Here is a 22466-nt window from a genome sequence, read left to right on the forward strand (position 1 = left end):
TCTGGCTCCGAAGCAAAAGTGAGCGCTTTCGGCCACCCGGCCACTCCTCTCAGCTCAGCTCAGCTCGGCAGGGCAGCGGTGGGCAGCCTACGCGGCTGGGAGGTTATGGAGAGCCTTCGCAAACACCTGATCTCCGGACTGTGTCTCTGAGCCTTGCCTCTCTGCCTTTAGCTGGGCGGTCTTCGGAAAAGAAGAACTTTGAGAGCTCGGCAGCAACGCGCAGGTACGGCTGTGAAATCCAGATGTCGTGGTGATGCGGGGTCTGCTGGAGAATTTTAACGCGTTCCTTAAAGCCATAATAAAGTTGGACGTATGTTGGAGGCTGCTTAAGTAACCGAAGCAGATCGAGTAGGAATCGCAGGGACTGTGAAAAGCGAGGATTGCGTTGATGTCACTGATATCTGCGGTAAAGCGCTTTAGTTTCGACAAAGTCTTGGTGTTTTTGCTCTCCCACTGACTGGAGGCTGAATAAAGATGCGGATGAAACAGCCCTGTGTGCTCGCAGAGGAGCCCAGCATCAGTAACTAGCGCTCTGTTGCTCTGTGCATGTAAAGTCTACTGGCAAGCTCCCCAAAGTGTATTGGCAGGTTGATTTAAATGCGTTTTTCAATGCTGGAGCCTGTAAATGCGATACTGTGCTACTGATACGAGCGTATCGCTTTGTGCTGAAGACGCTGTTCCTGCTGCTCTGATGTGCTGAAGTGCTCAGGCGATGCTCTGAAGCCTCTCTGCACCTGTATCTCTCTGCTGCATCAACAGGCTCTATAGAAGTATTTCAGTTCTTTCATTTATCCTATTTGTATTACTTTCATTAAGATCTGAATGTAATGCATGAATGAATAATTAAACACCTTACCATCAGTCAATGAGCCATCTATTCCACCTGCAAGAAATCACAATTTCTTTCTCAATTTTTTCTTTTCTTTTTTGGCCACTTTTGGCTGGGCTTGATCCTTCCAGATCCATTTCTCGATTAACCTTTGTGCCCATCATTTAACCGATTTTAATTTAATGGATTGACTGTGCATGACTGACCAGGGAAGAGGAGAGATAATTGGAGCCGGGGTTTGAGGCACTGATGATTCGACCCTCAATCCTTGAAGCAATTTGCCTTTGTGTCCATCACTGATGTGTAGAGGTGTGACTGGAAGATTGCTGTCTGTATTGCTTTCGTCATGTGTGACTGCACTCGATGCAGTGGGGTTTCACACATTTCCAGCTGCTCCCAACTTGTGTGTGCCTACAGAAAAGGAAATGGGCAGAAACAATCCTAGGTAGCACAAGAACAATCACCCCGAAGTGGACAGTAAAATCAATGAGAGGTGTTTTTGAATGTGGACAGTATATTACACTGGGAGTGCTCTCTGAAGTTTGGTAATGCTTCAGTCTTTATGCATTTACTGTTTTATTGATTTTGGCCAAATGTTTTTGCTGGTCTTGCTGAATAGTGCCGTAGCAGACCTGTTGGAATTCCATTAGCGTAGGCACTGTCCACCGTGCTTGATCGCTTCATGTTTCATTTTGAATGATTGTTGTAAAATGGAGACTAGCTGAAGTCTTTATCTTGCTGCAGATGGACCCGGCCATTACTTGTCGTGTGAGGCGTGTTATGTGAGCCCAGGTGTCATCCCACCCATACAGGTGGTGGGGAGGAGAAATGCTGCGCTCCATTGCCATGACAACAGGACTTATCTTTATAACCTGGCTCCTGTTGACGAGTTCATGGGGCAGTCCCATCGTGCCGGTGCCCGAGGCTGGCGACAGGGAGCGTCTAGAGAGGGTCCTGACCCATGCCAAGGAGGGCATGCTGAACCCCAGCGCCCAGCAGCGCCTCGAGGAGATCAATAATCTGGGACTGGACGGGGTGAGAGGAGGCAACAAGACCAGTGCCGGCAAAGCGAGGCCCAGCTGGAGCCCCCTGCGGCGAGGGGCCAAACCTCAGGGAAAGGCACAAGAGGTCTGGGGTGAGCAGGACTCAATGAAGCAGACCGATGAAGGCCCGACAGGAGAGGCCAACGCCTCGCTGGACACTATCGATGAGTACGCATATCCTGATTACAGGGGCAAGGGCTGCATGGATGAGACAGGGTTTGTGTTTGCGATCGGGGAAAAGTTCACCCCAGGACCCTCTACGTGCCCCTGCCTCTGCACAGACGAGGGACCCATGTGTGACCAGCCTGAGTGTCCGAAGGTCCATCCGCGCTGCCTCCGCGTGGACACCAGCCAGTGTTGCCCACAGTGTAAGGAGAAGAAGAACTACTGTGAATTCAGAGGAAAGACGTACGCCTCGCTGGAAGAGTTTAAGGTCAGGCCATAATAACTGCTATAATAAATATGTATTTTTCAGACATCACCCATTATTCCTGACGATATTTGCATTCCATGAGCTACACTGTTAAAAATAAAGGTGCTAAAAAAGGGTTCTTTGGATTGCTGCCATGGAAGAGCTACTTTTAGTGCCATAAAGAACTGTTCAAATGTGAACTATTGCATATGTGAATCTTTTTAAAAGTGCAAAGGGCCTCAACATAATGCCAAAATATATTTTTTTTCTCCAGGAAACATAACTATTTAAGAATCTCATTTTTTGAGTGTAGGGTAAAAAGTCTATCTGCTATTATTGTTAGTGATGTATATTAGAGATGGGTGAGATGGCAAAAATTTGATCATCACCCTCCTTCAGAATGTTTTACACAGTACACAATGTGTCATTTTTTTCTGACATCTGTTAAGGTGAAACCAAGAAAGTAATCTCCATTGTAAAAATTGTGATCAAAAATATGAATATAGTGAATGATAGTGAACATTTCACATACTGTGCTGAACTAAATTCAATTAACAAGCCTAATTATTTATTCCCTGTAATCAATCATGCAGTTGGGAGGCACTTTTAAGTGCTGATGATATCCATGATCCGCTCAGAAAAGTATATTGTGACATATTGTGGCATAACGTATCATAATAACATAATTATTGTCATGTTGCCCAGCTCTTCTATATATTATATGTATATGATTACAATATTGTAATTCATGACGTATTATTAACATACAATTGTTATGTATCTCTACCATTAGCCTGTGGTTTTATTTTGTGGCAGAAAAAAAAAATGTTAGTTGGAGTTGCCATTCACTGTGGACCTCTGTTCCCTTAGCCTCTGTTCATCACATAGTTGAATTGAATTTTTGTGCTCTAGTGGACTCTTCTGTCAAGTCGAAATAATCTAATATGTTCACATCATATCTTGATTCTCTATTGATTGCAGCAGAGCAAAAAAATGAGTTCACATTCGTATTTCTTTCTTTTTTTCTTGCTCTTGCCTTTCTTGGCCCAGTCTCAATCACAGGATCCATGATAGTTTCTGAGCCTGTTCCCCTCCAGTGGGAGTAGCACTGTAACAAGACATCCTCATTGTTTAGCTTGGTGTTGTGTGATCTAATGGTGCTCATTCAGTGATCCTGACCTGCTGTTTACATGCAAATAACACTCTTTTTTGGTCCTGAGTCCTAGAAACGTTCGTCCAAAGCAAGAGCCATTTAAAGGGCCCATATAATGGAAAAACAAAGAAAAAAAATGTATTACTTTTTTGAGATGAAAGAATCTGATGTTTTATGTAATCATTAAAATGTACCATTCATTCTACAGTCCATGTATTGCAACTAAGCTACAACATCCTGTTTTGAATTCATTGTTTCTTGTGATGTCACAAAAAAAAACAACCATTTTACATATATCCGCTCATTTAGCCTACAGCAGGTTAGTCCCTCCCATTGATGCTGAAATTACAAGGAAAGTTTGAAATGAAAATGAGGTAACCAATCAGAACAGCATTTGTTTGCATATATCAGTCAATAGCATGTTTCTCTGCCTCAACCTCGCTTACAGGATCCATGATAGTTTCTAAGCCTATGCCTCTCCACTGGGAGCAGCGCCATAATTATATATCCTCATTGTTTTGTTTGGTGTTGTGTGATCTAAAGGTGCTCCTGCTGTTATGCTGAGCTGCTGCTTAGATGCAAATGACACCCATTTTTGGTGTTGATCATGATGGAGCTCCTTGATTAGTTGCAAGCCTCCTTCCGATGCTGAAGTTGTCATCCGCTGACAAGCAGCAGCAGGTTTACAAATAATTCTTTTTGAACTGTGGTTCTCACCATAAGGCACTGCTGGAGAGCTATTTGTTGTTTTTCACCTATTGGAATTCCGCTGCTTATTTCTGCGCTTCTGTTTTGCATGCACGTCTCCGCTTTCTGTTTGTCACTGGAGACCTCCACACCACCACAGCTCTGCGGCAAGTGGAGACATTTATTATCGCCAAAGTCAGCGTTAGCACTATTTACTAAGAGTGGTAATGACTAGAGGCTGGATTTAGTGTTCCCGCTCAGCTGAACCTATTGCATATGCAGAAGGCAACCTTAACAATTAGAGTCTTGGCAGCGGGTCCCAAGTTCAGCATAATATCTGTTTAGACCCTGCAGGCCTGCCTTCTGTAGGAAGCAGGTTGGGCAGGGTGAGTGTTTTATGGCTGGAGAGGTTGTGATGATAACTGTTCACACCTCTATACCTTATGAAGGTTCCACCAATGGGATGAAAGCCCAGACTCTTTGCCAGTTCTTGTCTAAATGTTCCAATGAATAAATGTTGTTTGTTTAGGCAGAAATAGAGTGGCATTCTGTGCTCTGTTCTGAGAGATAGTCTCTTGAGAGCTCTCACGGCAGGATACTGCAAGAATTCAGTTCTTTTTTCACGAATGCTGCAAGCTTACGAGCCTCGTGTGTTTTGCGCCCGGAGACCAAGAGGAGGCAGTGAGCGTAACCTTACAGTATGCGTGCTCACTGCTTTCTGGGGCATTAAGTCGCGGCACTGTGCCACACGAACGCATCAGCAAACCTCTGCATGACAGGGAGCCTCTGGATTTGCCATGCAGGCAGAATTAGGTTCTTTGTCATGGACGACCATTCGCAAGGCAACTGGCAAAGGTGTATACATATTCTTATAAAGGTGCCAAAAAAGGTTCTTTGGAACAATACTGTAGAAGAACCACTTCTAATTCCCTGAAGAACCAGTCAATGAACCAATTGTGTTATTTACATGTAAGACTGAGGAACCTTTGTTTAAGGTTTAAAGAACATAATGTAAAGAATCTATACAACATAATGTAAAGAATCTATACAAATAAAAGATATTTTCTAGAAATGTACACCCAGATCAAGACCCGTTTAAAATTTTTTTAATGAAGAGTTTGATGCAGTATGTAAACATTGTTACATCATAGTTAAAACAAGTAGCCAGCATATACTGTATGTAAACTAAACTGCAACAACAGCCTGCTTTGAATCCACTGTTGCTTATCGTGTTACAAAAAATAGTACATTTACATATATCTGCCTACTCAGCCTGGGTTAGCCTGGCAGGTTAGCCCCACCCATTAATCCTGAGGTTATAAGGAGTGTTTCAGCTTAGATAGCTTTTTTAATGGGGAACGAGGTAGCCAATTAGAACAAAGCTTATTTACATATATCAGTCTTAAAGGCACAGTAACAAACAAACTCTTTGCTTGGAAATTGGAAAATTGTCATGTACAAATGAATTATAACTGTTTTTGATACATAAGCCCACCAAAATGGAGCTCAGGGAAAACAATATGCGATGCAAGAGAAATGTAGAATATGGGTCTCTTAAGAACTTATTTTTAAGAGTGTATAAAAGATTCTGCACTTTCTTCATATCTGCTATTATATTACACTTGGTTTTGTCTTACACTGTGCTTGACCTCACTGTGTAATGGTTTTGCTGTGTGTATGTGTGAATCTGTGTGTGTTTGTGTGTGTCTAGGTGTCTCCGTGTGAGAAGTGTCGGTGTGAGCCCAGTGGGGAGGTTTTGTGTTCTGTCTCGGCTTGCCCACAGACAGAGTGTGTAGATCCAGAGTATGAGCCTGACCAATGCTGCCCAGTGTGCAAGAGCGGTGAGTCACATCTCTCCTTCTGTCTCTTTCTATATCTCTCTCATCCTCTCGCTTTCTCTCTTTATCTCTCTCATGCTTTCCTTTCTCTGGACACACTGTTAAATGATTTGTAATGGTTCTTGTCTTGGTTGTTTGGTTCTAAGAAGAACCTTTGGTTGATATAGAGCCCACAGTCTCTACCCTTACCCCCTTCCACAGGTGGAATGGAAATCGACTGAGATATTTGTAATTAGTGTAATTTCCCAGTAACACTGTTATCAGGTTAACCTTTATAAATGCTGACTTGCTTGCTCACCTACAAACATGAGCATCCCGTTTCCTTCATAAAACATGCAATTTACATTGAAACATTCTCCATCAACATTATTGAAAAAAATGTAAAAGTGCAAAAACTAAGGGCCTCCAAAACAGGTTTACAGAACCAAACATGATGCCTTTAACCCCCCACCCCCCCATCTCTGTTTCTGTCTAAATTTCCCTCTTTCTCTTCCTCAGGCCCCCCCAAGCCACCCGCCATCCTATAACGAAACTGAAAATCAGTTCTCAGAAATGACTGCAGTGACTTGCCTGCAGTATGTTCAATTACCATCCCCTCCCAGTTCTCCAGGAAGTCAGCGTGATAGAAGTGTATCTCTGTGCCACGTGTTGGCTTTGCATGTGCTTCCAACTTATTGGCCTGCTCACAGCCTGAAATGTCAAATTAAATTTGTTTGCCATAAGAGGTAATGATTTTGCATCAATAAAATATTTTTAGTGAGTTATCATAATGTCACCATGGAATTGCCAGGACCTCACTCAATTAGACTGCTAGGTCATTTTCTAGTGGGGATTAGCGAAGCAGGCAGCCTGGCTTGCGGCATGTAAGGCCATTCAATGTTGAATACCTCTTTTACACATTTATATATAAAATGAGGTTCTGCATGTGAAAAATGGGACCGGAGTGATTATCACTTAAGTGATATTACTTTTCTGTAAACGCAAAAATTCAAAAGGAAATGGAGATGGTAAAATCAGCTGATGTACATATAGTACTGCACAAATTGCCTGAAGCACTGTTTGCAGGCATTTAATCCTCTGATGTGAGATACATGGCTGGTAATTTCATGTCAGTGTGAAACCCCATCTTCTTTAAGAGGAATGGTCAGATTCAGTGGTGAGCCAGGTTTGAATTCAAATGATCTTGGTAAAATGATTTATATATTTATTTATGTTTTTACGCATTTTCAAGAGAAGCAGTTCTGTTACCAGGTGTTCACATTTGCATGACTTAACATGCATAAATAAGCTACTGGCCCATGATTAGCGATACCCAATGTGTAGTGTTTTCCAGATGGATAGTTGATAGAAGACTTGATCATGTCAAACGGTCCATTTTTTCTTTTTCAACATCTATCGCCTTGTATTTTTGAATTAAATTGGTATGACCTCTGAGCTTCAGTTCTGCCTGCTCGTATTTGATCTTTCATCCACGTTAAGGTCTGGGTCAAGGTTTGAAAGCAAGAAGTGCAGTAACAAAATCTTAATATCACTCCTGAAAGCACCTCATTCAGAGTGAGTCACTCTTGCCACTGAAACTTGGGATTTTTTTCCATCACCTGTAACCTGCCACAGTGCTGGAAAATGCGGTGGATGTGTTGTAAACTGTCGCTTGGCTGTGTGGTAATGAATAACTCAAATAAGGCCTATATCTGCAGATGCATTAAGCTTCTTCATATTCGCCTGATACTGTTTTCCATTAGCCACGTCGACAGGATGGAGACATTATTCAGCCAGCACTTGCACTAATGAACCGGCAAAGTTTCTCTGCCTGATTTGTGGAGGTGAGATGAGGTGATTAACACAAGCAGGTGTTTCAGTCCCGGCTTTCACCAAGCCCAAGGGCACTGATGATTAAACATTTCCACAAAAAAACAATGTTCTCACTTCATTTGCCGGCAAAAACAGTAGAGTGGCCTGCTGAAAAGCTCTCGATCAGCTAACTGCTCTGAATAGTGGGATGGTGTGCGATGAGTGCAAATGAAAAATTCTCCTTCACACCTTTTTTTTCTGCTGAAACCACTAATGAAATGTGCTGTAAAGCAGAAAAGCCCTAGACCTTGGGTCTGTGTGTATGGGTTGCATGATTGAAACACATTACAGCGTCTTGGGAAAAGTTAGCTAGATCAGGGTGGATTACCGAGAGCCGCCTGAGATCATTTCAGACAGCACGTCCTAGACTATGGCTTCTTGTGCTTCTTCACTGATCTTAATCTAACATGGCACCGTCAGCTACGTTGCCTCCTTCAGCAAAAAGGAACGATGACTCGGGATATGGATCTCAGACTTGGCAGCTAAAGTTCCTCATTGTGTTGACAATAACAGAAGACAGGCAATTATTTCCGAAAAGAAAATGATTTCTAAATGAATTCTAGAGACTTTTTTTGTTGGCAGGGCTAGCTGTGATGATCAGACTGAATGTGTGAAACCTCATAGAGAACCCACAGAAACGGATGAACATAGTGCCAACAGAGCAAGTGTGGCATTAAGACTAAAGTATGTGGGTGTTATCTGGGAATTCATAACAAATGCATGTGTGCACTCAAGCAGTCAGGCTTTCTGCTTTTTAAGATGGATTGGAGGCATTTGTGCTCAAGAGATTACAATCGCTGGTGTTTTACCATATTCCACAATGCGGCTTGATTCCAGAGCCCAAGTGGTTCGTATGTTTACCAGGACGTGTTTGAGTCTGATTGTGTTGGTAAATTACAGTTTGTCTGTTTGCATTGAGCTTCCTGTAATTTTCACTATCTTTTTTCTCGTGGCACGACTTTATTTTTGTTTCCTTGTTGGTAGAGTGTGTTGTGAGGTGGTTATGAATAGCGAGGGTGAGAGAGGTAAGTGCGGTGGCACCTCTGCGGCTCTTGCTGCAGGTGTCTGAGGTACAAAGGCTCCGGCGCAGATGCGGTGGTAGAGGCAGGCAGATGCTCAGACCCCCTGAGATTTGCACTCATCAGAAAGTAAGACTTCAAAGCCTTTGCACAGACACCACAGAATGGGTCCCGGGTAAGCTAGATCTAACATACTCTGCACTCCTGATAATGATCACCTGGGCTCAAACTGTTTGCCACCCTAACTTCAATGTGTTTAAGTAAAATGCTAGCTGAAATTTTGTAACTTTTTTTATACGGTTCTCAGACAAGGCAGAGAGAGCAAATGATTGTTTAATTGGAACCATTAAGTGCCCATTATCAGTTGATTGACTTGGTCGGGTGCATGAAAGAGAGCCCTCTGCCTGGCACTTTTAGAAAAATGTGACATCTCCTCAATGAAATGATAATAGCCATTGAAGAAAAGAAGAAATTGGAGGTGTCATCTTCATTTTGGACTGTAGACTTGACACAAAAATGGGAAGACACTGTGGAGAATCAATGTATAAATAGGATGCTAGCGGTTCTCTCATAATCATAATCATACACTCAGTCGATGCTGAGCACACTGTGCCCAGTGGGAGCTGCAGTCTGCCTGACTTATCTCAGGTCTCGCAGAAAGCCTGCGACTCAAAGGAGCCACGTATCTATAATTTGTCCAAAGTCATTAGGCCATTTTATCTATTTCTGCGGATTCACACGTGGCCAGTGCAGACTAATCTAGAAAAAATAGAGTTAGGCTTCCTTAAACACAGTTCAAGCCTGCTGAAACCCTTCATCACGGCAGTGCACATTTCATCCTATTAGCCTAAATGCCATTAATTTTAAGTGGGTGTTAGGGACACGAAAAGCACAAAGATTTCTCAAAGCAGTCTGGGGGATTGATGTCTCCATTTGTTGTAGATGAAGAGGCGAGGTTTAGGCCCTTTTCAGGGCTGCTGAATGGAGCATTATGTTCCTGCTCCGTGCACTGCCTGGGATCTGTTGTTGGAGCGGTATGCCGGGAGACACTTGAGGAAGTGCCATGGGGGGGAGATGAAAGTGAGTGCTATTGCTAACATCCACCACAGGCAGTTGTTCATGAATATCAAAGAACATCTGCAAGCGGCAGCGTCTTTGGGAATCGAATGAAGGGGGAAAAACACACTCACGCATTCGTTTCTAACGTACAGGCCATGCTTTCAGTCAGTCAGGGGCTGTCAATAAATAAGAGACGTCAACATTTTTTCTCCCCTCGTTTTGCTTATTTATGCTGCAACAGCACCAGAAATGTCACACAGTGTTTGAAAAAATAAATTTGGGATTTTCAGTGGCAAGGTGTACCATCATGTCAAACATACAGCAAGTTTGTACAGGCACAAATAGGATTATTTCAAATTGGCTGTCACCACACTTCTCACCCCAGCGGCCACACAGGCAGAACATGCCTTTATCCTGTAGCATAACTGGGGCTCGCAGCACGAAGCGTCAGGAGCTTTTTAAGAGCAAAGACTCGCTGCTTATTTCCCCGCTGTGCTCTCTGTCTTGGCGACCCTGCCTCGTGCAGGCCATCGCCTTGGCAACACATGGAAAAAAACAGGCGCTCTTCTTGAAGGGCTTAGACACTGGGGTTGCCACTAATCTTAGGAGGTTGCAGCAAACTGTCTGAATGAGAGCCGAAAGCACTTCAAACTGCGGAATGGTGGCCGGAGTCTGCACGGTGCTGGGGGTGAATGGGTACTCCACGCGTTGCCAAATGGGGGAAATGACTGGGGGAAATATTCATGGCAGCTTAAGGGGGACTATTCATGGTTTGCTTTAGAACTCAATTTAAGCGTCTTAAATGCTGTTGCTCACAACACTAGAGGAGGAATATATCCATAAGGACTCATTGCATTTATGGTTTCAGCCTTTTGTAATGGGATATTGTGCTCTCTGATTCTGAAGAGGAGAGAAATAATGGTTATCAGTGGTGCATATGCAGCACCTACAGCAACTCTCAGTCATCCAGTAGAAGATACTTTTGAAGCATTTTCTGCTCAGAGAAGTCATATCGAGAGCAGCTAAAGAGGACCGGTTAAGTTTAGTATTCTTTCGAATACTTCTCACTTAACAGTATACTGAACCCTAATCCATTAATACACCAAGATGTCTAATAATATCTAGACATTCATTTTAATTAGTGAATTCAGACACTTTAAGGTGCACATATTATTGACACAGGAGTCTAACTGCGCACACAGCTTATATAATGCCCATGGGAATGCATTGTCAAGAGAATGGGACCCTCTGGAGCAGCCACACATGAGCCTAAAATCACCATGCCCCATCCTAAGCATCGGCCAGATGTTTAAAGTCACCCAGTGTTTGGCTGTGGAGCAGTGGAATGCATTCTCTGGAGTGACGGAGCTCCATCCAGTACCTTTAAGGCTAAGTTGGAGTGGAATTTGTAATCCCCAACTAATCATCCAACATTAATGCAATCAAATCCTCACAGCAATGTTCCAACATCTAGTGTAAAGCCCTCTTAGATGAGTAGAGGCTGTTACTGTAGCAAACTCCCTATTCATCCAGAATTTCAGAAAACAATCAATGAGCAGGTGTTTACAAAACTTTGGACCTACATTGTATCTAACAATAAGCTGAATCAAGTATTATTGTATATTATGAGTTAAAGGAAATAGAAGACAATTTATTTAAACCATGCATGTGTATTGTATAGATTCTGAAGAGCCAATGAAACATTTAATAATAATTAAACTACAGTTATTGTTCATAAGCTAATGTGTTTAAAAGTATCCAGACACTTCATCTAATGAATGTATTCAGCTATTCTAAGGCGAACCCATTGCTGGTCAATGCTAAGTGTCAGCTACAGTGTTATGAAGCTCCCCAGCCTTGGGCTGTAGTGCAGCAGAACTGCATTCTCTGGACTGATGGAGCTCTGCCCAGTATCTTTGGGATGTGCTAGAATGGCATTTATGATACAGAACTTATCATCCAACAAAAGGATTCAACCTGCAATCTGTCAAGGCTGTTAGTGCAGCAAACTCCCCACTAATACCCTCGATTTCAAAAGAAATGTCGAATGAGAAGGTGTCTACAAGACTTTTAGTGTGTCTAACAATCGGCTGAATTAAGTAATATTGCATATTATAAGAAAGAGGGGAAAGAAGATGTTTAAACCATGGTTTCTAACTAAGATCCAATGCAGTATGTGACTATAATGACAATGGTAATTAATAATTCATGCTTTGGCTCTTGTCCCATCTCCTCACACCAAACAAAAAAAAAAAGCAAATTAAAATCCTTATTTCCTCCAGCACTTATACACTTATACGAGTGAAGACATTTAGCTGCATTTATAATACATATGTGCTGAAGAACTGCATTAGAGAGTGATCTTTTCTTTGATTCTCAGTGCAGTGTCCATTTGTGCTGCTTTGGGCTCTCTTTACGAGCATCAGCTCTAATGAGGTATAAAAGATCATGCCATTTTCAGGATTCGAGCCTTGCTCCTTCTTTTCTCTTTATCTCAATTACTGGCGAAGCATAGGGAATGAAACTCATCCCTGAATGGACCAAAGAGCCTTTAATGGTGCTCTCCTTTGAGTTAGCCTCTACAGCACTGCTTTGATACTTGGTGAGGAAAAGGTTTGCTCTCCGGATGTTGAAAAGGTGATTACGCTCTGCTTTCAGTTGCTTGTAAAAGATGGCACAAGTAGTGCTTCTCAGCTCAGTTCAAGTTTGGAAGCTATTTTCCTCTACTTCTTCTTCCCTCACCAGCTATTAATCACCAAGTTTGGTGTTAATAAGCAAAAAAAAAAATCCTTCAGTTGCATAACAGTCAAATACACACACCAGTCATATTAACTAATATGCAGAGCCGGAGGGTGATCTGGGATTTAAATGTTCTTGATGAATCAGCCGTGACAGTGGCATTTCCATACACAGCTTTGGTATTCAGGAGGGAGACTGTGAAATCATTATAAATACAAGCGAGTTGACGTTTTGACAGCATCAACCAAATATTCATGCAGATTGATGCACCTCTACCTGCCCGAGTGGAGCACTTCTGTCTATGGTAATGCCTTTGTAGAGGCTGAATTTAAAAAAAAAAACAAAAAATCACTCTTAACGTTTGTTGCAGCCTGCTCGCAAAAAAAAAAAAAAAGAGATGAAGAATCTGTGTTGCCCAGGCCCAGTGTCAGAGGCAATTAAAATGGCTTTTGCCATTTTGCAAATAGTGTGTCATCATTTGCTGTAAGAAAAAAGGCATCTATTTGGAGGGTTTTTTCCCCCCAAACGAAAAGGTCGAAGTAGCATGCTTCAGAACGTGGCGGCTCATGCGCTTTTTTCCTTAAAGACTCATTCCAACCTCTCGATCAAGCTCTGCAGAGAGTCGTAGGGGGTATCAGAGCCAATCTATCTTATACTGAGAGCTGGGCAGGGAAGGTTGCCTGCCTTTAAAAATGCCCTTTTTTTCTCTGCTAGCTGCCTGTGTTCTTACAATGTCTGTATTTGGATGCAGTGTACACTGCTGAAAGATACACATAAAGATGTGTCTTTATGATTACATTTACATTTACAGTATTTAGTAGACACTCTTATGCAGAGTGACTTACAAGAAGTGCTTGTCAGTTAGAGAGAAAGCTAGTCCTGAGCTCAGATATTGCTAGAAACAAAAAGTCACTGTTGATACCCAGAGTAAAAAAAAAAAACACTAGTTACCAGTAGGTTATGTCATTTCATTTTTGGGGCATGTAGATTACATACATTCCAGACAGTGTTTGTTACAAATGAATAAAAAAAGAAAATGTGATTGGGAATTCTGCTATTTTCCTTTCAAAAAGTCTATAGAATTAAATGGATAATATGTAAACAGTCTTTCATAGTGGTTGGATGTAAAATGTTCCATTGTAGAAAAATTGAATTTTATAGTATTGCAGATAAACCAGAAGGATTTAACAGCTTTAGAGGCTTCCTCACAGAAAGTTGGTACTTGAAAGAGTCTATCTATTGATATCTAAGGCATTGTTTTATGATAGTTTGGAGTTTTTTTGCCTAAATTAATTTTTCAAAACACATTCATATGTACATAGACATATACACACAGAATGTTGTAAGGTGAAATAGTCCCCACAGAAACTTATTTATTCAGATTTGATCATTTTTCAGATATTCCATTAGGTTCACTGGTCATTTTGGATAGTAATTAAAATGGCTATGTTTGTGCTGTAGACATTACAATCTCGGGTTCCACCACTGTAGAGAAATCTGAGTTTCTCAAAAATGAGGCATTCCACATCAAATCACTCTGAATGACTTTGTTTACATCATATTGATTGAATTATTCAGAAATGTAGAACATTCTGTGGAATTCCACTTTTAACTCACTGTTAGAGATGGCATCAGATAATAGCAGAAGTTCCTGATTGCATACATGAGAGAATAATAACAAATCATCATTTTTTCTTTTTTGTAAAAGATTCAAATTGAATTTTAAAACATGAGTTAACTGAATTTTAAAAACCTGATTAAAATGGTGTGTAACAATGAAGGAGACGAGGAAACAGGATGCAATTTTGAATCCGAGGTTTTAGTACAGTCCATGGTGAAAAACAAGGAATGCACAAGAGCAATGAAACAAAAGAGCTGCAAACACTAATATCCAACAGGGAAACACGAAACAGGGCCACTAAAAGAAAAACACCAAGACAACAACCAGGAGTATAAATACAGGGAGAAACAGAACAAGAAAGAGCTGGGGGGCAGGACGAAAGGGTGGAGCAAAACAAAAACAAAAGCATATAGCTTAGAGACATGACAGGGAAGACCAACAAGAAGGAAATGCAGCCAAAGACAGAGCTAAGATTTGTTAATGGTACAATCAGTATTGATTTTCAGTGTTGTTTTCAGTGTTGTTGGGAAAGTATTTCTTGCTATAGTGTGACCAAGTGGCCATTTATGTGATGTGCTTTGAAGAAGATCTGTAAACTTTATTATTATGGCATTTCACAATATTATGTGGAATGTAGATAGTGTTTCCTGTATTAGACAGTCTTTATTATATTTGATGATATTTTGGAACGGGCATGTTCATTGCAATCCTGTGTCTTACTGGGGAAAAAAAATACATAGAAATTAATAATACCTTAATAAGTTAAATCAACCCAAATCTAGTCACTGTATCTTATATTTCTCATCAAGAAATAATGTTTAAAACCAAAAATCAATTAAAACTAGAAAAATGTCCAGAAATAGGTTGAATAATCTTTGAATATTCTTACAACAATCTCATAGTGAGAAATAATTAGATAATTAGATTAGATGTCAGGTAATATTACTTGCCAAGATATCATTTTTGCAAGAGTAAAAAGTAGCAGCACCTGTTTCATTGCTAGCACATTAAACATGCTTTTTAATTAATGAAATTGGAGTGAGAGTGATTGGCAGTGACTTGAGTGCTGTTTTTCTGTCTCTGATTTATCCTTGACATCAATTTTTCAATGATTTAAAAGAATTGGATTGAACATACATATGATATATTTAAAAATGCATGCAGTGGAAGAGTTCTGTATATAATGAACCATTAAAATTTAGAGGGGGTTGATTAATACCCCTACTGTGAGCAAGTTAAAGGAGGAGTGAAATAATTTAGAAGCAATAATGTTTTTTTCTGATTTCGCAGACTGTACTCTACGTTTTTAATGATATGATACCAACTCTGTCAGATACAGACCCTGATTAGTGTATTGTATATCATATTGTATGCTTGATTGTGTGTTTTTTGTCATTAGCTGGATGGCGGTCATTGTACTTCACATTCATTAATTCTTTACACCTTGGAGATAATCCCCCTGCCCAGCAATTATCTTTGCCCTGACATTGTAATGTGCTCATGTTTTATGTAAAGCCTGAGGCTGAAGTCTCCAGTGTGCAAGCAGAAGGTTTTGTCATGTAATAGTTCTTATTTGAGACACGCGAGAGGGGCGACTTCTTGCTGATTTCTGTCTGTCTGGGGTTCCACTGAAGTGGAGCACAAAGAGACTGGAGGCAAATGAGATTATTCAGGCGCCATTTACATGAGCACCGCTGCTAATAAGGTACAGCACATGAAGGGAAAGAATAGGCTATAAACCATTTTAATATGGATGACCATTTGAGTCCATAGTTCTGAGAATGAGAATGGTCGCCAAACAGCCTGTGAGGTCCATTAACAGCGGCTGCATTTATGGAAATGGACATTATATTGTAAGCAACGCTGCCTATCAGCAGGTGCTGTTTTCAGTAAAGTGAACACTGCCTATCAAAAGTTTTGGGACATGTTTGCAGGCTATGAAGAAAGCATTGATCAGAAAACACGCGAATATTTGGCATTATTCCTAAAACAGAAGGCTAGAACTGGGCACATTATCACATGTAACATGGACTTTTTATGCGGTTGAACAGATATTTGGTTATCTTGTTGTAGTCCCATAACAACCTTATCCATCAACCTTTTCACAACAATCAAACAAATATAGAATTACATCACTAAGTTGTGAGTATAAGCTAACGAATTGACACCTAGATTGTTGTAATCACTCTCTTGGTGAAACGCTCCATTTGAAACATGTGAACAACTCACACTGAGAGCGAGCCGGGCTAGAGTACAGCATCCACAACAAAATCTTGCAAAACAAATAAAAAAAAACTTTCCACCCATATACATAAAAACAGTTGTTGTTTTTTTTTTAACTTTTTTTGCAGATTCATCAAAAACGTACCACAGGTGTCATGTAAAAATATATAAGTCAAGTTTAGTGTTCTAATAAAGCTATTCAGAAATAAATTTGTTAGACAAAGCTTCTTTTCACAAGTCATTTTTGCTGAAAATATTTGTGTGTATTTAGGTTGGAAAGCTCATCTAGTTCCACAATGCAAGTATTGCATTGAATGAATTGTCTTTGCATATACATTATATTGCCAGAAGTATTCAGTCACCCATCCAAATCATTGAATTCAGGTGTTTCAATCACTTCCATGGCCACAGGTGTATAAAATCAAGCACCTAAGCCTGCAGACTGCTTCTACAAACATTTGTGAAAGAAATGGTTGCTCTCAGGAATGCAGTGAATTCCAGCATGGTACCGTGATAGGATGCCACCTGTCCAGTCGTGAAATTTCCTTACTACTAAATATTCCATAGTCAATTGTTAGTGGTATTATAACAACATGGAAGCGATTGGGAACAAAAGCAACTCAGCCACAAAGTGGTTGGCCACATAAAATGACAGAGCAGGGTCAGCAGACTCTGAGGCGCATAGTGCGCAGAGGTCACTAACCTTATGTAGAGTCAGTCACTACAAACCTCCAAACTTCATGTGCCCTTCAGATTAGCTCAAGAACAGCATAGAGAGCTTCATGGAATGGGTTTCCATGGCAGAGCAGCTGCATCCGAGCCTTACATCACCAAGCACAATGCAAAGTGTCGAATGCAGTGGTGTAAAGTGCCGCCACTGGACTCTAGAGCGGTGGAGACGTGTTCTCTGGAGTGACGAATCATGCTTCTCCGTCTGGCAATCCAATGGACGAGTCTGGGTTTGGCGGTTGCCAGGAGAACGGTACTTGTCTGACTGCATTGTGCCAAGTGGAAGGTTTGATGGAGGGGGGATTATGGTGTGGGGATATTTAGTTCCAGTGAAAGGAACTCTTAAGGCTTCAGCACCAAGAGATTTTGGACAATTTAATGCTCCAAACTTTGTGGGAACAGTTTGGGGATGGCCCGTTCCTGTTCCAACATGACTGCACACCAGTGCACAACCCAAGGTCCATAAAGACAAAGATGAGCGAGTTTGGTGTGGAAGAACTTGACTGGCCTGACTGACCTCAACCTGACAGAACACCTTTGAGATGAATTAGAGTGAAGACTGTTAGCCACGCCTTCTTGTCCAACATCAGTGTCTGACCTTACAAATTTGCTTCTGGAAGAACGGTCAAAAATTCCCATAAACACACTCCTAAACCTTGTTGTAAAGCCTTCCCAGAAGAGTTGAAGCTGTTATTGCTGCAAAGGTTGGGCCGACATCATATTAAAGTTTTTTTTTCCCCCATGCTATGTGAAGCAACCTTGGGTTTGTGAAAGGCACTATATAAATGTAACTTATTATTATTCTTATGGATTAAGAATGGGATGTCACTCAAGTTTATATGCGTGTGAAGGCAAACGAACCAATATTTTTGGCAAAATAATGTATTTTACCCATTATAGAAATTGTAACATTTGACCTCATGCTGCTTTTTACTGAATTATTCACAAATAGTAGGTGGTGGAAAAAAATTTTACAGAGTAGCAGAATGCTGGGGCAGTTTGAGCAGGATACAGATGGCCATGTTTTTAAAGAAAATAGTGTCAGATTGGTATCATTTTGCCAATACTAAAGGTTTCAGTATCTCGTTCCAGTATTGGAAAGGGAAAAGTGACATCTCTAGTTATTGTGAAGTCATTAAAAACATACAGAATGCATATTAAAAGCATTTTGAAGTCCCCAGACTTTTGACATGCAGTGTATTTCAGCAGTGTACAAGCTCTGATCCTGACCTTCTCTTCTCTGTTGCATGTTTAGGGCCGAACTGTTATGCAGACACTGCAGTGATTCCAGCTGGTCGCGAGGTAAAGATCGACGAATGCACCATCTGCTACTGCACGTACGAGGAGGGCACATGGCGCATCGAGCGTCAGGCCACCTGCAGCAGGAACGAGTGTCAGCCCAGCTAGAGTGGCCACAGGCCGTCCAGCGCTCACACCGATCCCCCAGCCTTCACCTTTGTAGCAGCCCAACGCAGCAGCTCTGAGCTCATAAGGACTGCCAGGACTCCAGCATTATGGGGGGGATTACATCTGTCGTGACTGTTTGTGACAGCTTGTGACTATATGACCTCAGACTGTCAAATAGCATGTAGCACAGGGTGGGGGGTTAGCTAGCCTGGGAGAGAGGCCAGGGGCCAGGGGCCAGGCCACATAGTGCTACATCCCTCATGCTGCGGCACAGCCTCAGTGCTGACATAAAGTGTCACGAAAAGTGCCAAGTTTATGATAAGCGATACATAAGCAGGCCTGAGTTCTAATGGACATGGGGATAGATTCAGCTATATTACTACATAAACTTTATATCGAGATTTATAACCGTTAATAAAGGATATTTATTTCTGTATGTTATGATAAAATTAAGGAGCCAAGGGGACAATATCTGATTTACAGGTAAAATGCTATTTTTTATAGTCACTGTATTTTGATATGCCATCATGTATGTTATGACTTTAGTCCGACTCATTAGAATGTATGGCGCGTAAAACAGCTGTCACTGTGGATGAAGGCAAAAAAAACATTGTCAGACGTCAGGAAGACAAGCTGTAGTCAGCAATCACTCACAGTGTCAGACACATTTCTCAGTACGTTCCGCAGCTCAATGGATGTGTTGAACCGTTTAGGCAATTCAAATGATTAAAAAAAAAAAAAAAAAAGCAGCTTGCTGATGTTTGTATCTTAGGTTTATTTTTTTCGTTGTGTTCTGAACTGAAGTGCATTTTAACAAGACGTGTTTCTGTATTTGTGTTTACATGTTTCAAATAAATCAAGTTACACTGTGTACAACCACATATGCCTTTAGACACCGATGTCAGGCTAACTGGGGATACCATCCATGTCTGTTGGCATTTTTAAAAAGACAGGGACATGCTCAAAATGTCAAATCGGGAAGTTGAAGGGAAAAAAAAAATGTTAGATTTCATGTGGAGCATCACTTGTCCAAAGGGCAGAATGAGACCCAGCTGTTGCATACGGGACATCACTGCCACACAGCAAGTCTCTGAATCTCTTATCAATCAAGCTTTCAGTGATTGCATCAGCTTTTGGATGATGGTGTCCCAATTCGCTCACCAGACAAAGTAACTTGGCCGCTGCCCCCTCACGACACACTGTAAATTAGAAAGTGTGCTCTGATGGATGGCAACTCAGAAGCTTACTGTCATAATATTGACAGCACAGGACAGGAGAGTTCAAAAGTATTTAACGTTGGGCTCCCTGCATTAAAAATGAGAGGGGTACGATTGCATGTCTCAACAGCAGGTGTTGTGATATTAAAGGATTATGAGCCGCATGCAACATTGAAGTAATTAAATCAACTCCATCATCCAATATGTCACCTCTTAGCTGATAAAAAGACTAATTTACAGTTACAAAGAGCATAATAGTGGTTTAGACACACAAATACGAATGTACACTGTAGCTGCCACTCTTCTACTCGATTTAAAAGTCCTCAACGTCTATAAATGGGTCATATATTCTTTCTCAGAGGTCTTTTCCACAGCACAGATGTTAAGTCACCTCCTTCTGACAGTAAAAAACCCAAACAGCTCAAATGACATGAATTATTCAAATCACAATTTATAATTGAATCTTTGATATATAAAAATCCTACAATTAATTATGGCTGAATGTTATCATTATGCACAGGTTTTAAATTAATTAGTCAAATGTATTTATTCTTGTGTAAGGAATGTTCTGTGGTCTGTCAGGCCTCTAGAACGTTCTCTCTTTGATCCAGGAGTGCCAGACAACCAGCATATCCCTCCATCTAGGAGATGTGCCTAAGGGCCAGGCTTTGGGATTGTGGGAAATAAAGTCAGATGCATGCATATACGTGGCAGTCTGAAGTGCTACCCGACTAGAAAAAGCTGTCATCCATCAGTCTCACACTTCAAGCTCCCTTAGTCTTCCTCTCTCTCTCTCGCTCTGTTCCCTTCTCCATCTCTAGCAGCAAGAGTCATAAAAGTAAACATGGATTAGCAATGTGCATTCTCTGATGCCTCCGCTTGCACGCTCTGACCCCCTAGTGGGTGTAAGTAATTGCCATTAATGTGTTTTCATTCCCCTTTATGTTCTCCATGCCACTCCAGCCCACTCTCTTTTTCTCACCCTAGAATATACAAAGGTCAGTGGACCATCCCTAAAGGAGCAAAGCAAGCAATGTGTACACTGAGATGCCAGATAAAGGAGCTATCCCGCCCACAGTGACCCTGTGGTCATAAACTGACAATTGATGAAGGGCTAGAGGATGGCTAACATAAAGAAGATATTGTCCCTTACTGTAAACCTGCAAGGTGCACCAACTTGGCAGATGTGTCGAGTAAGGTGGCCAGAAGGTGTACACAGTACCAGTGCCATACCCATTACCATATTGCTGACACAGCTGTGCTGAGAATGGCCCACCCGCAAATAATACCTGCTCATTGGTGCTCCACTGGTAGACAGTGGCTAAAAAATTGTGCAGCAAAAGATGAGCTGTAGTCACTAACTGTAAGTCCAGTAAACAATGCAAAGGGAGCAAGGCAGAACACTGAGTGGGCAGTTTATAGAATATTTCAGCCAACAGTGGCCCTGTGGTCATGAAATGACTGCTGACGAAGGGCTAGAGGATCACTAACATAAATTGTGCATTGAAAAAAAGAGATATAACTGTGTACATAAAAAGTATATCAATAAGGCAAGTGTTTCAGAAGTGTGTCTGACTGATAAACTGAGCAGCAGCAAGTGAGCTACAGTCAGTAACTGTGAACTTTTAAAAAGGGAAGGATTTGTGAGCAGGCCAGTGGGGCCACTGACTAGGGTCCTCAGTCTGATAGGAGCCTCAGAGGTCCCCTGGGGAGCCTGGGGTTGGGCACAAATACTTAGGATTTATATAAATATGAGGTGAACAAATAACTGAATATGTACACATGACTAAATAAATGAAATAAAGAATGTCTGTTTTCAGCCCCTTCAAGTTTTCTATGATTTTCTATTATTATCAGTGTTTTGTTAACGTTTACCCTTCCATGTCTGTATGACTACTTCTGGTTTTTCACTACAACTCAGTTTTCTTTAGAAAACAAAGAGAACAAATCATAATTTGAATTTGTATTTGTAAAATAGTACACATCAAACTTCCACAAAAGCATGAACTGTTAGGATGTTAGGACACGATACAGTATTGCACATTAAGGAGGCTAGTTTTGTTTGTTTTCAAAAGAAATCAAAAAAGTTTCTTGTCTTAATTTTTTTTTTATTGAGGCGCTTGTGCTCCAAAGATGCTTGTCTCGCAACACCATGATCCATCACTGCCTACACAGTGCACCTACATGGTGGACGTACTTGTTGAAACAGTCAAGTTACAGAGTGTAGCTACAGTGAAAAAACAGTAAAACAAATTAGACTGTGGAAATGATACTAACAATTCTACAAATAAACAGCTTATGATTAGCTGTTTCATTGCTCAGTTCTCTGATCTGATCTCCATAAAATATGCATTATTACTTTTTTTACTAAAAAAACCCATGCTCTGAGATTTTTGTAGAATTAATTTGACAGTTTTAGTGTTAGTGTATGCTTGATTTCCTATGCAGCGAGATCCCAATTATGAAAACTTACTCTAATGACTACATATACTGGAGGATACCCTAAATTAGTCTTCCTCTTTGAAATGGAATTCCCCAAAGTGTCTTAATACCCAGCTAGCCTCTTCCTCCTTCAAAGGGAGCTCTTAATGAAGAAAATCTGTTGCAGAAGACCAAAACGATTACCCTGTCCTGCTTGA

General features: G+C 41.1%; 1 protein-coding gene across 1 annotated transcript; it reads left to right on the top strand.

The window, feature by feature from the left end:
• Positions 1-19486, top strand: vwc2 (von Willebrand factor C domain containing 2). The gene is made up of 4 exons (XM_017722479.2): positions 1-223; positions 1574-2305; positions 5836-5965; positions 18459-19486. The coding sequence occupies exons 2-4, from the start codon at positions 1658-1660 to the stop codon at positions 18608-18610; spliced, it is 930 nt and encodes a 309-aa protein (XP_017577968.1). The 5' UTR covers positions 1-223; positions 1574-1657; the 3' UTR covers positions 18611-19486.
• Positions 19487-22466: the final 2980 nt, after the last annotated feature.

The sequence above is a fragment of the Pygocentrus nattereri genome, chromosome 5 (assembly GCF_015220715.1).
Source record: "Pygocentrus nattereri isolate fPygNat1 chromosome 5, fPygNat1.pri, whole genome shotgun sequence".
Lineage (NCBI taxonomy): Eukaryota > Metazoa > Chordata > Actinopteri > Characiformes > Serrasalmidae > Pygocentrus > Pygocentrus nattereri.

Excerpts from the sequence above, each read along its gene's own strand:
- vwc2 (XM_017722479.2), top strand. The coding sequence starts at position 1,658 with ATGCTGCGCTCCATTGCCATGACAACAGGACTTATCTTTATAACCTGG. Across the intron at positions 2,306-5,835 it reads CCTCGCTGGAAGAGTTTAAG|GTGTCTCCGTGTGAGAAGTG; the intron begins GTCAGGCCATAA and ends GTGTGTGTCTAG. Across the intron at positions 5,966-18,458 it reads CTGCCCAGTGTGCAAGAGCG|GGCCGAACTGTTATGCAGAC; the intron begins GTGAGTCACATC and ends TTGCATGTTTAG.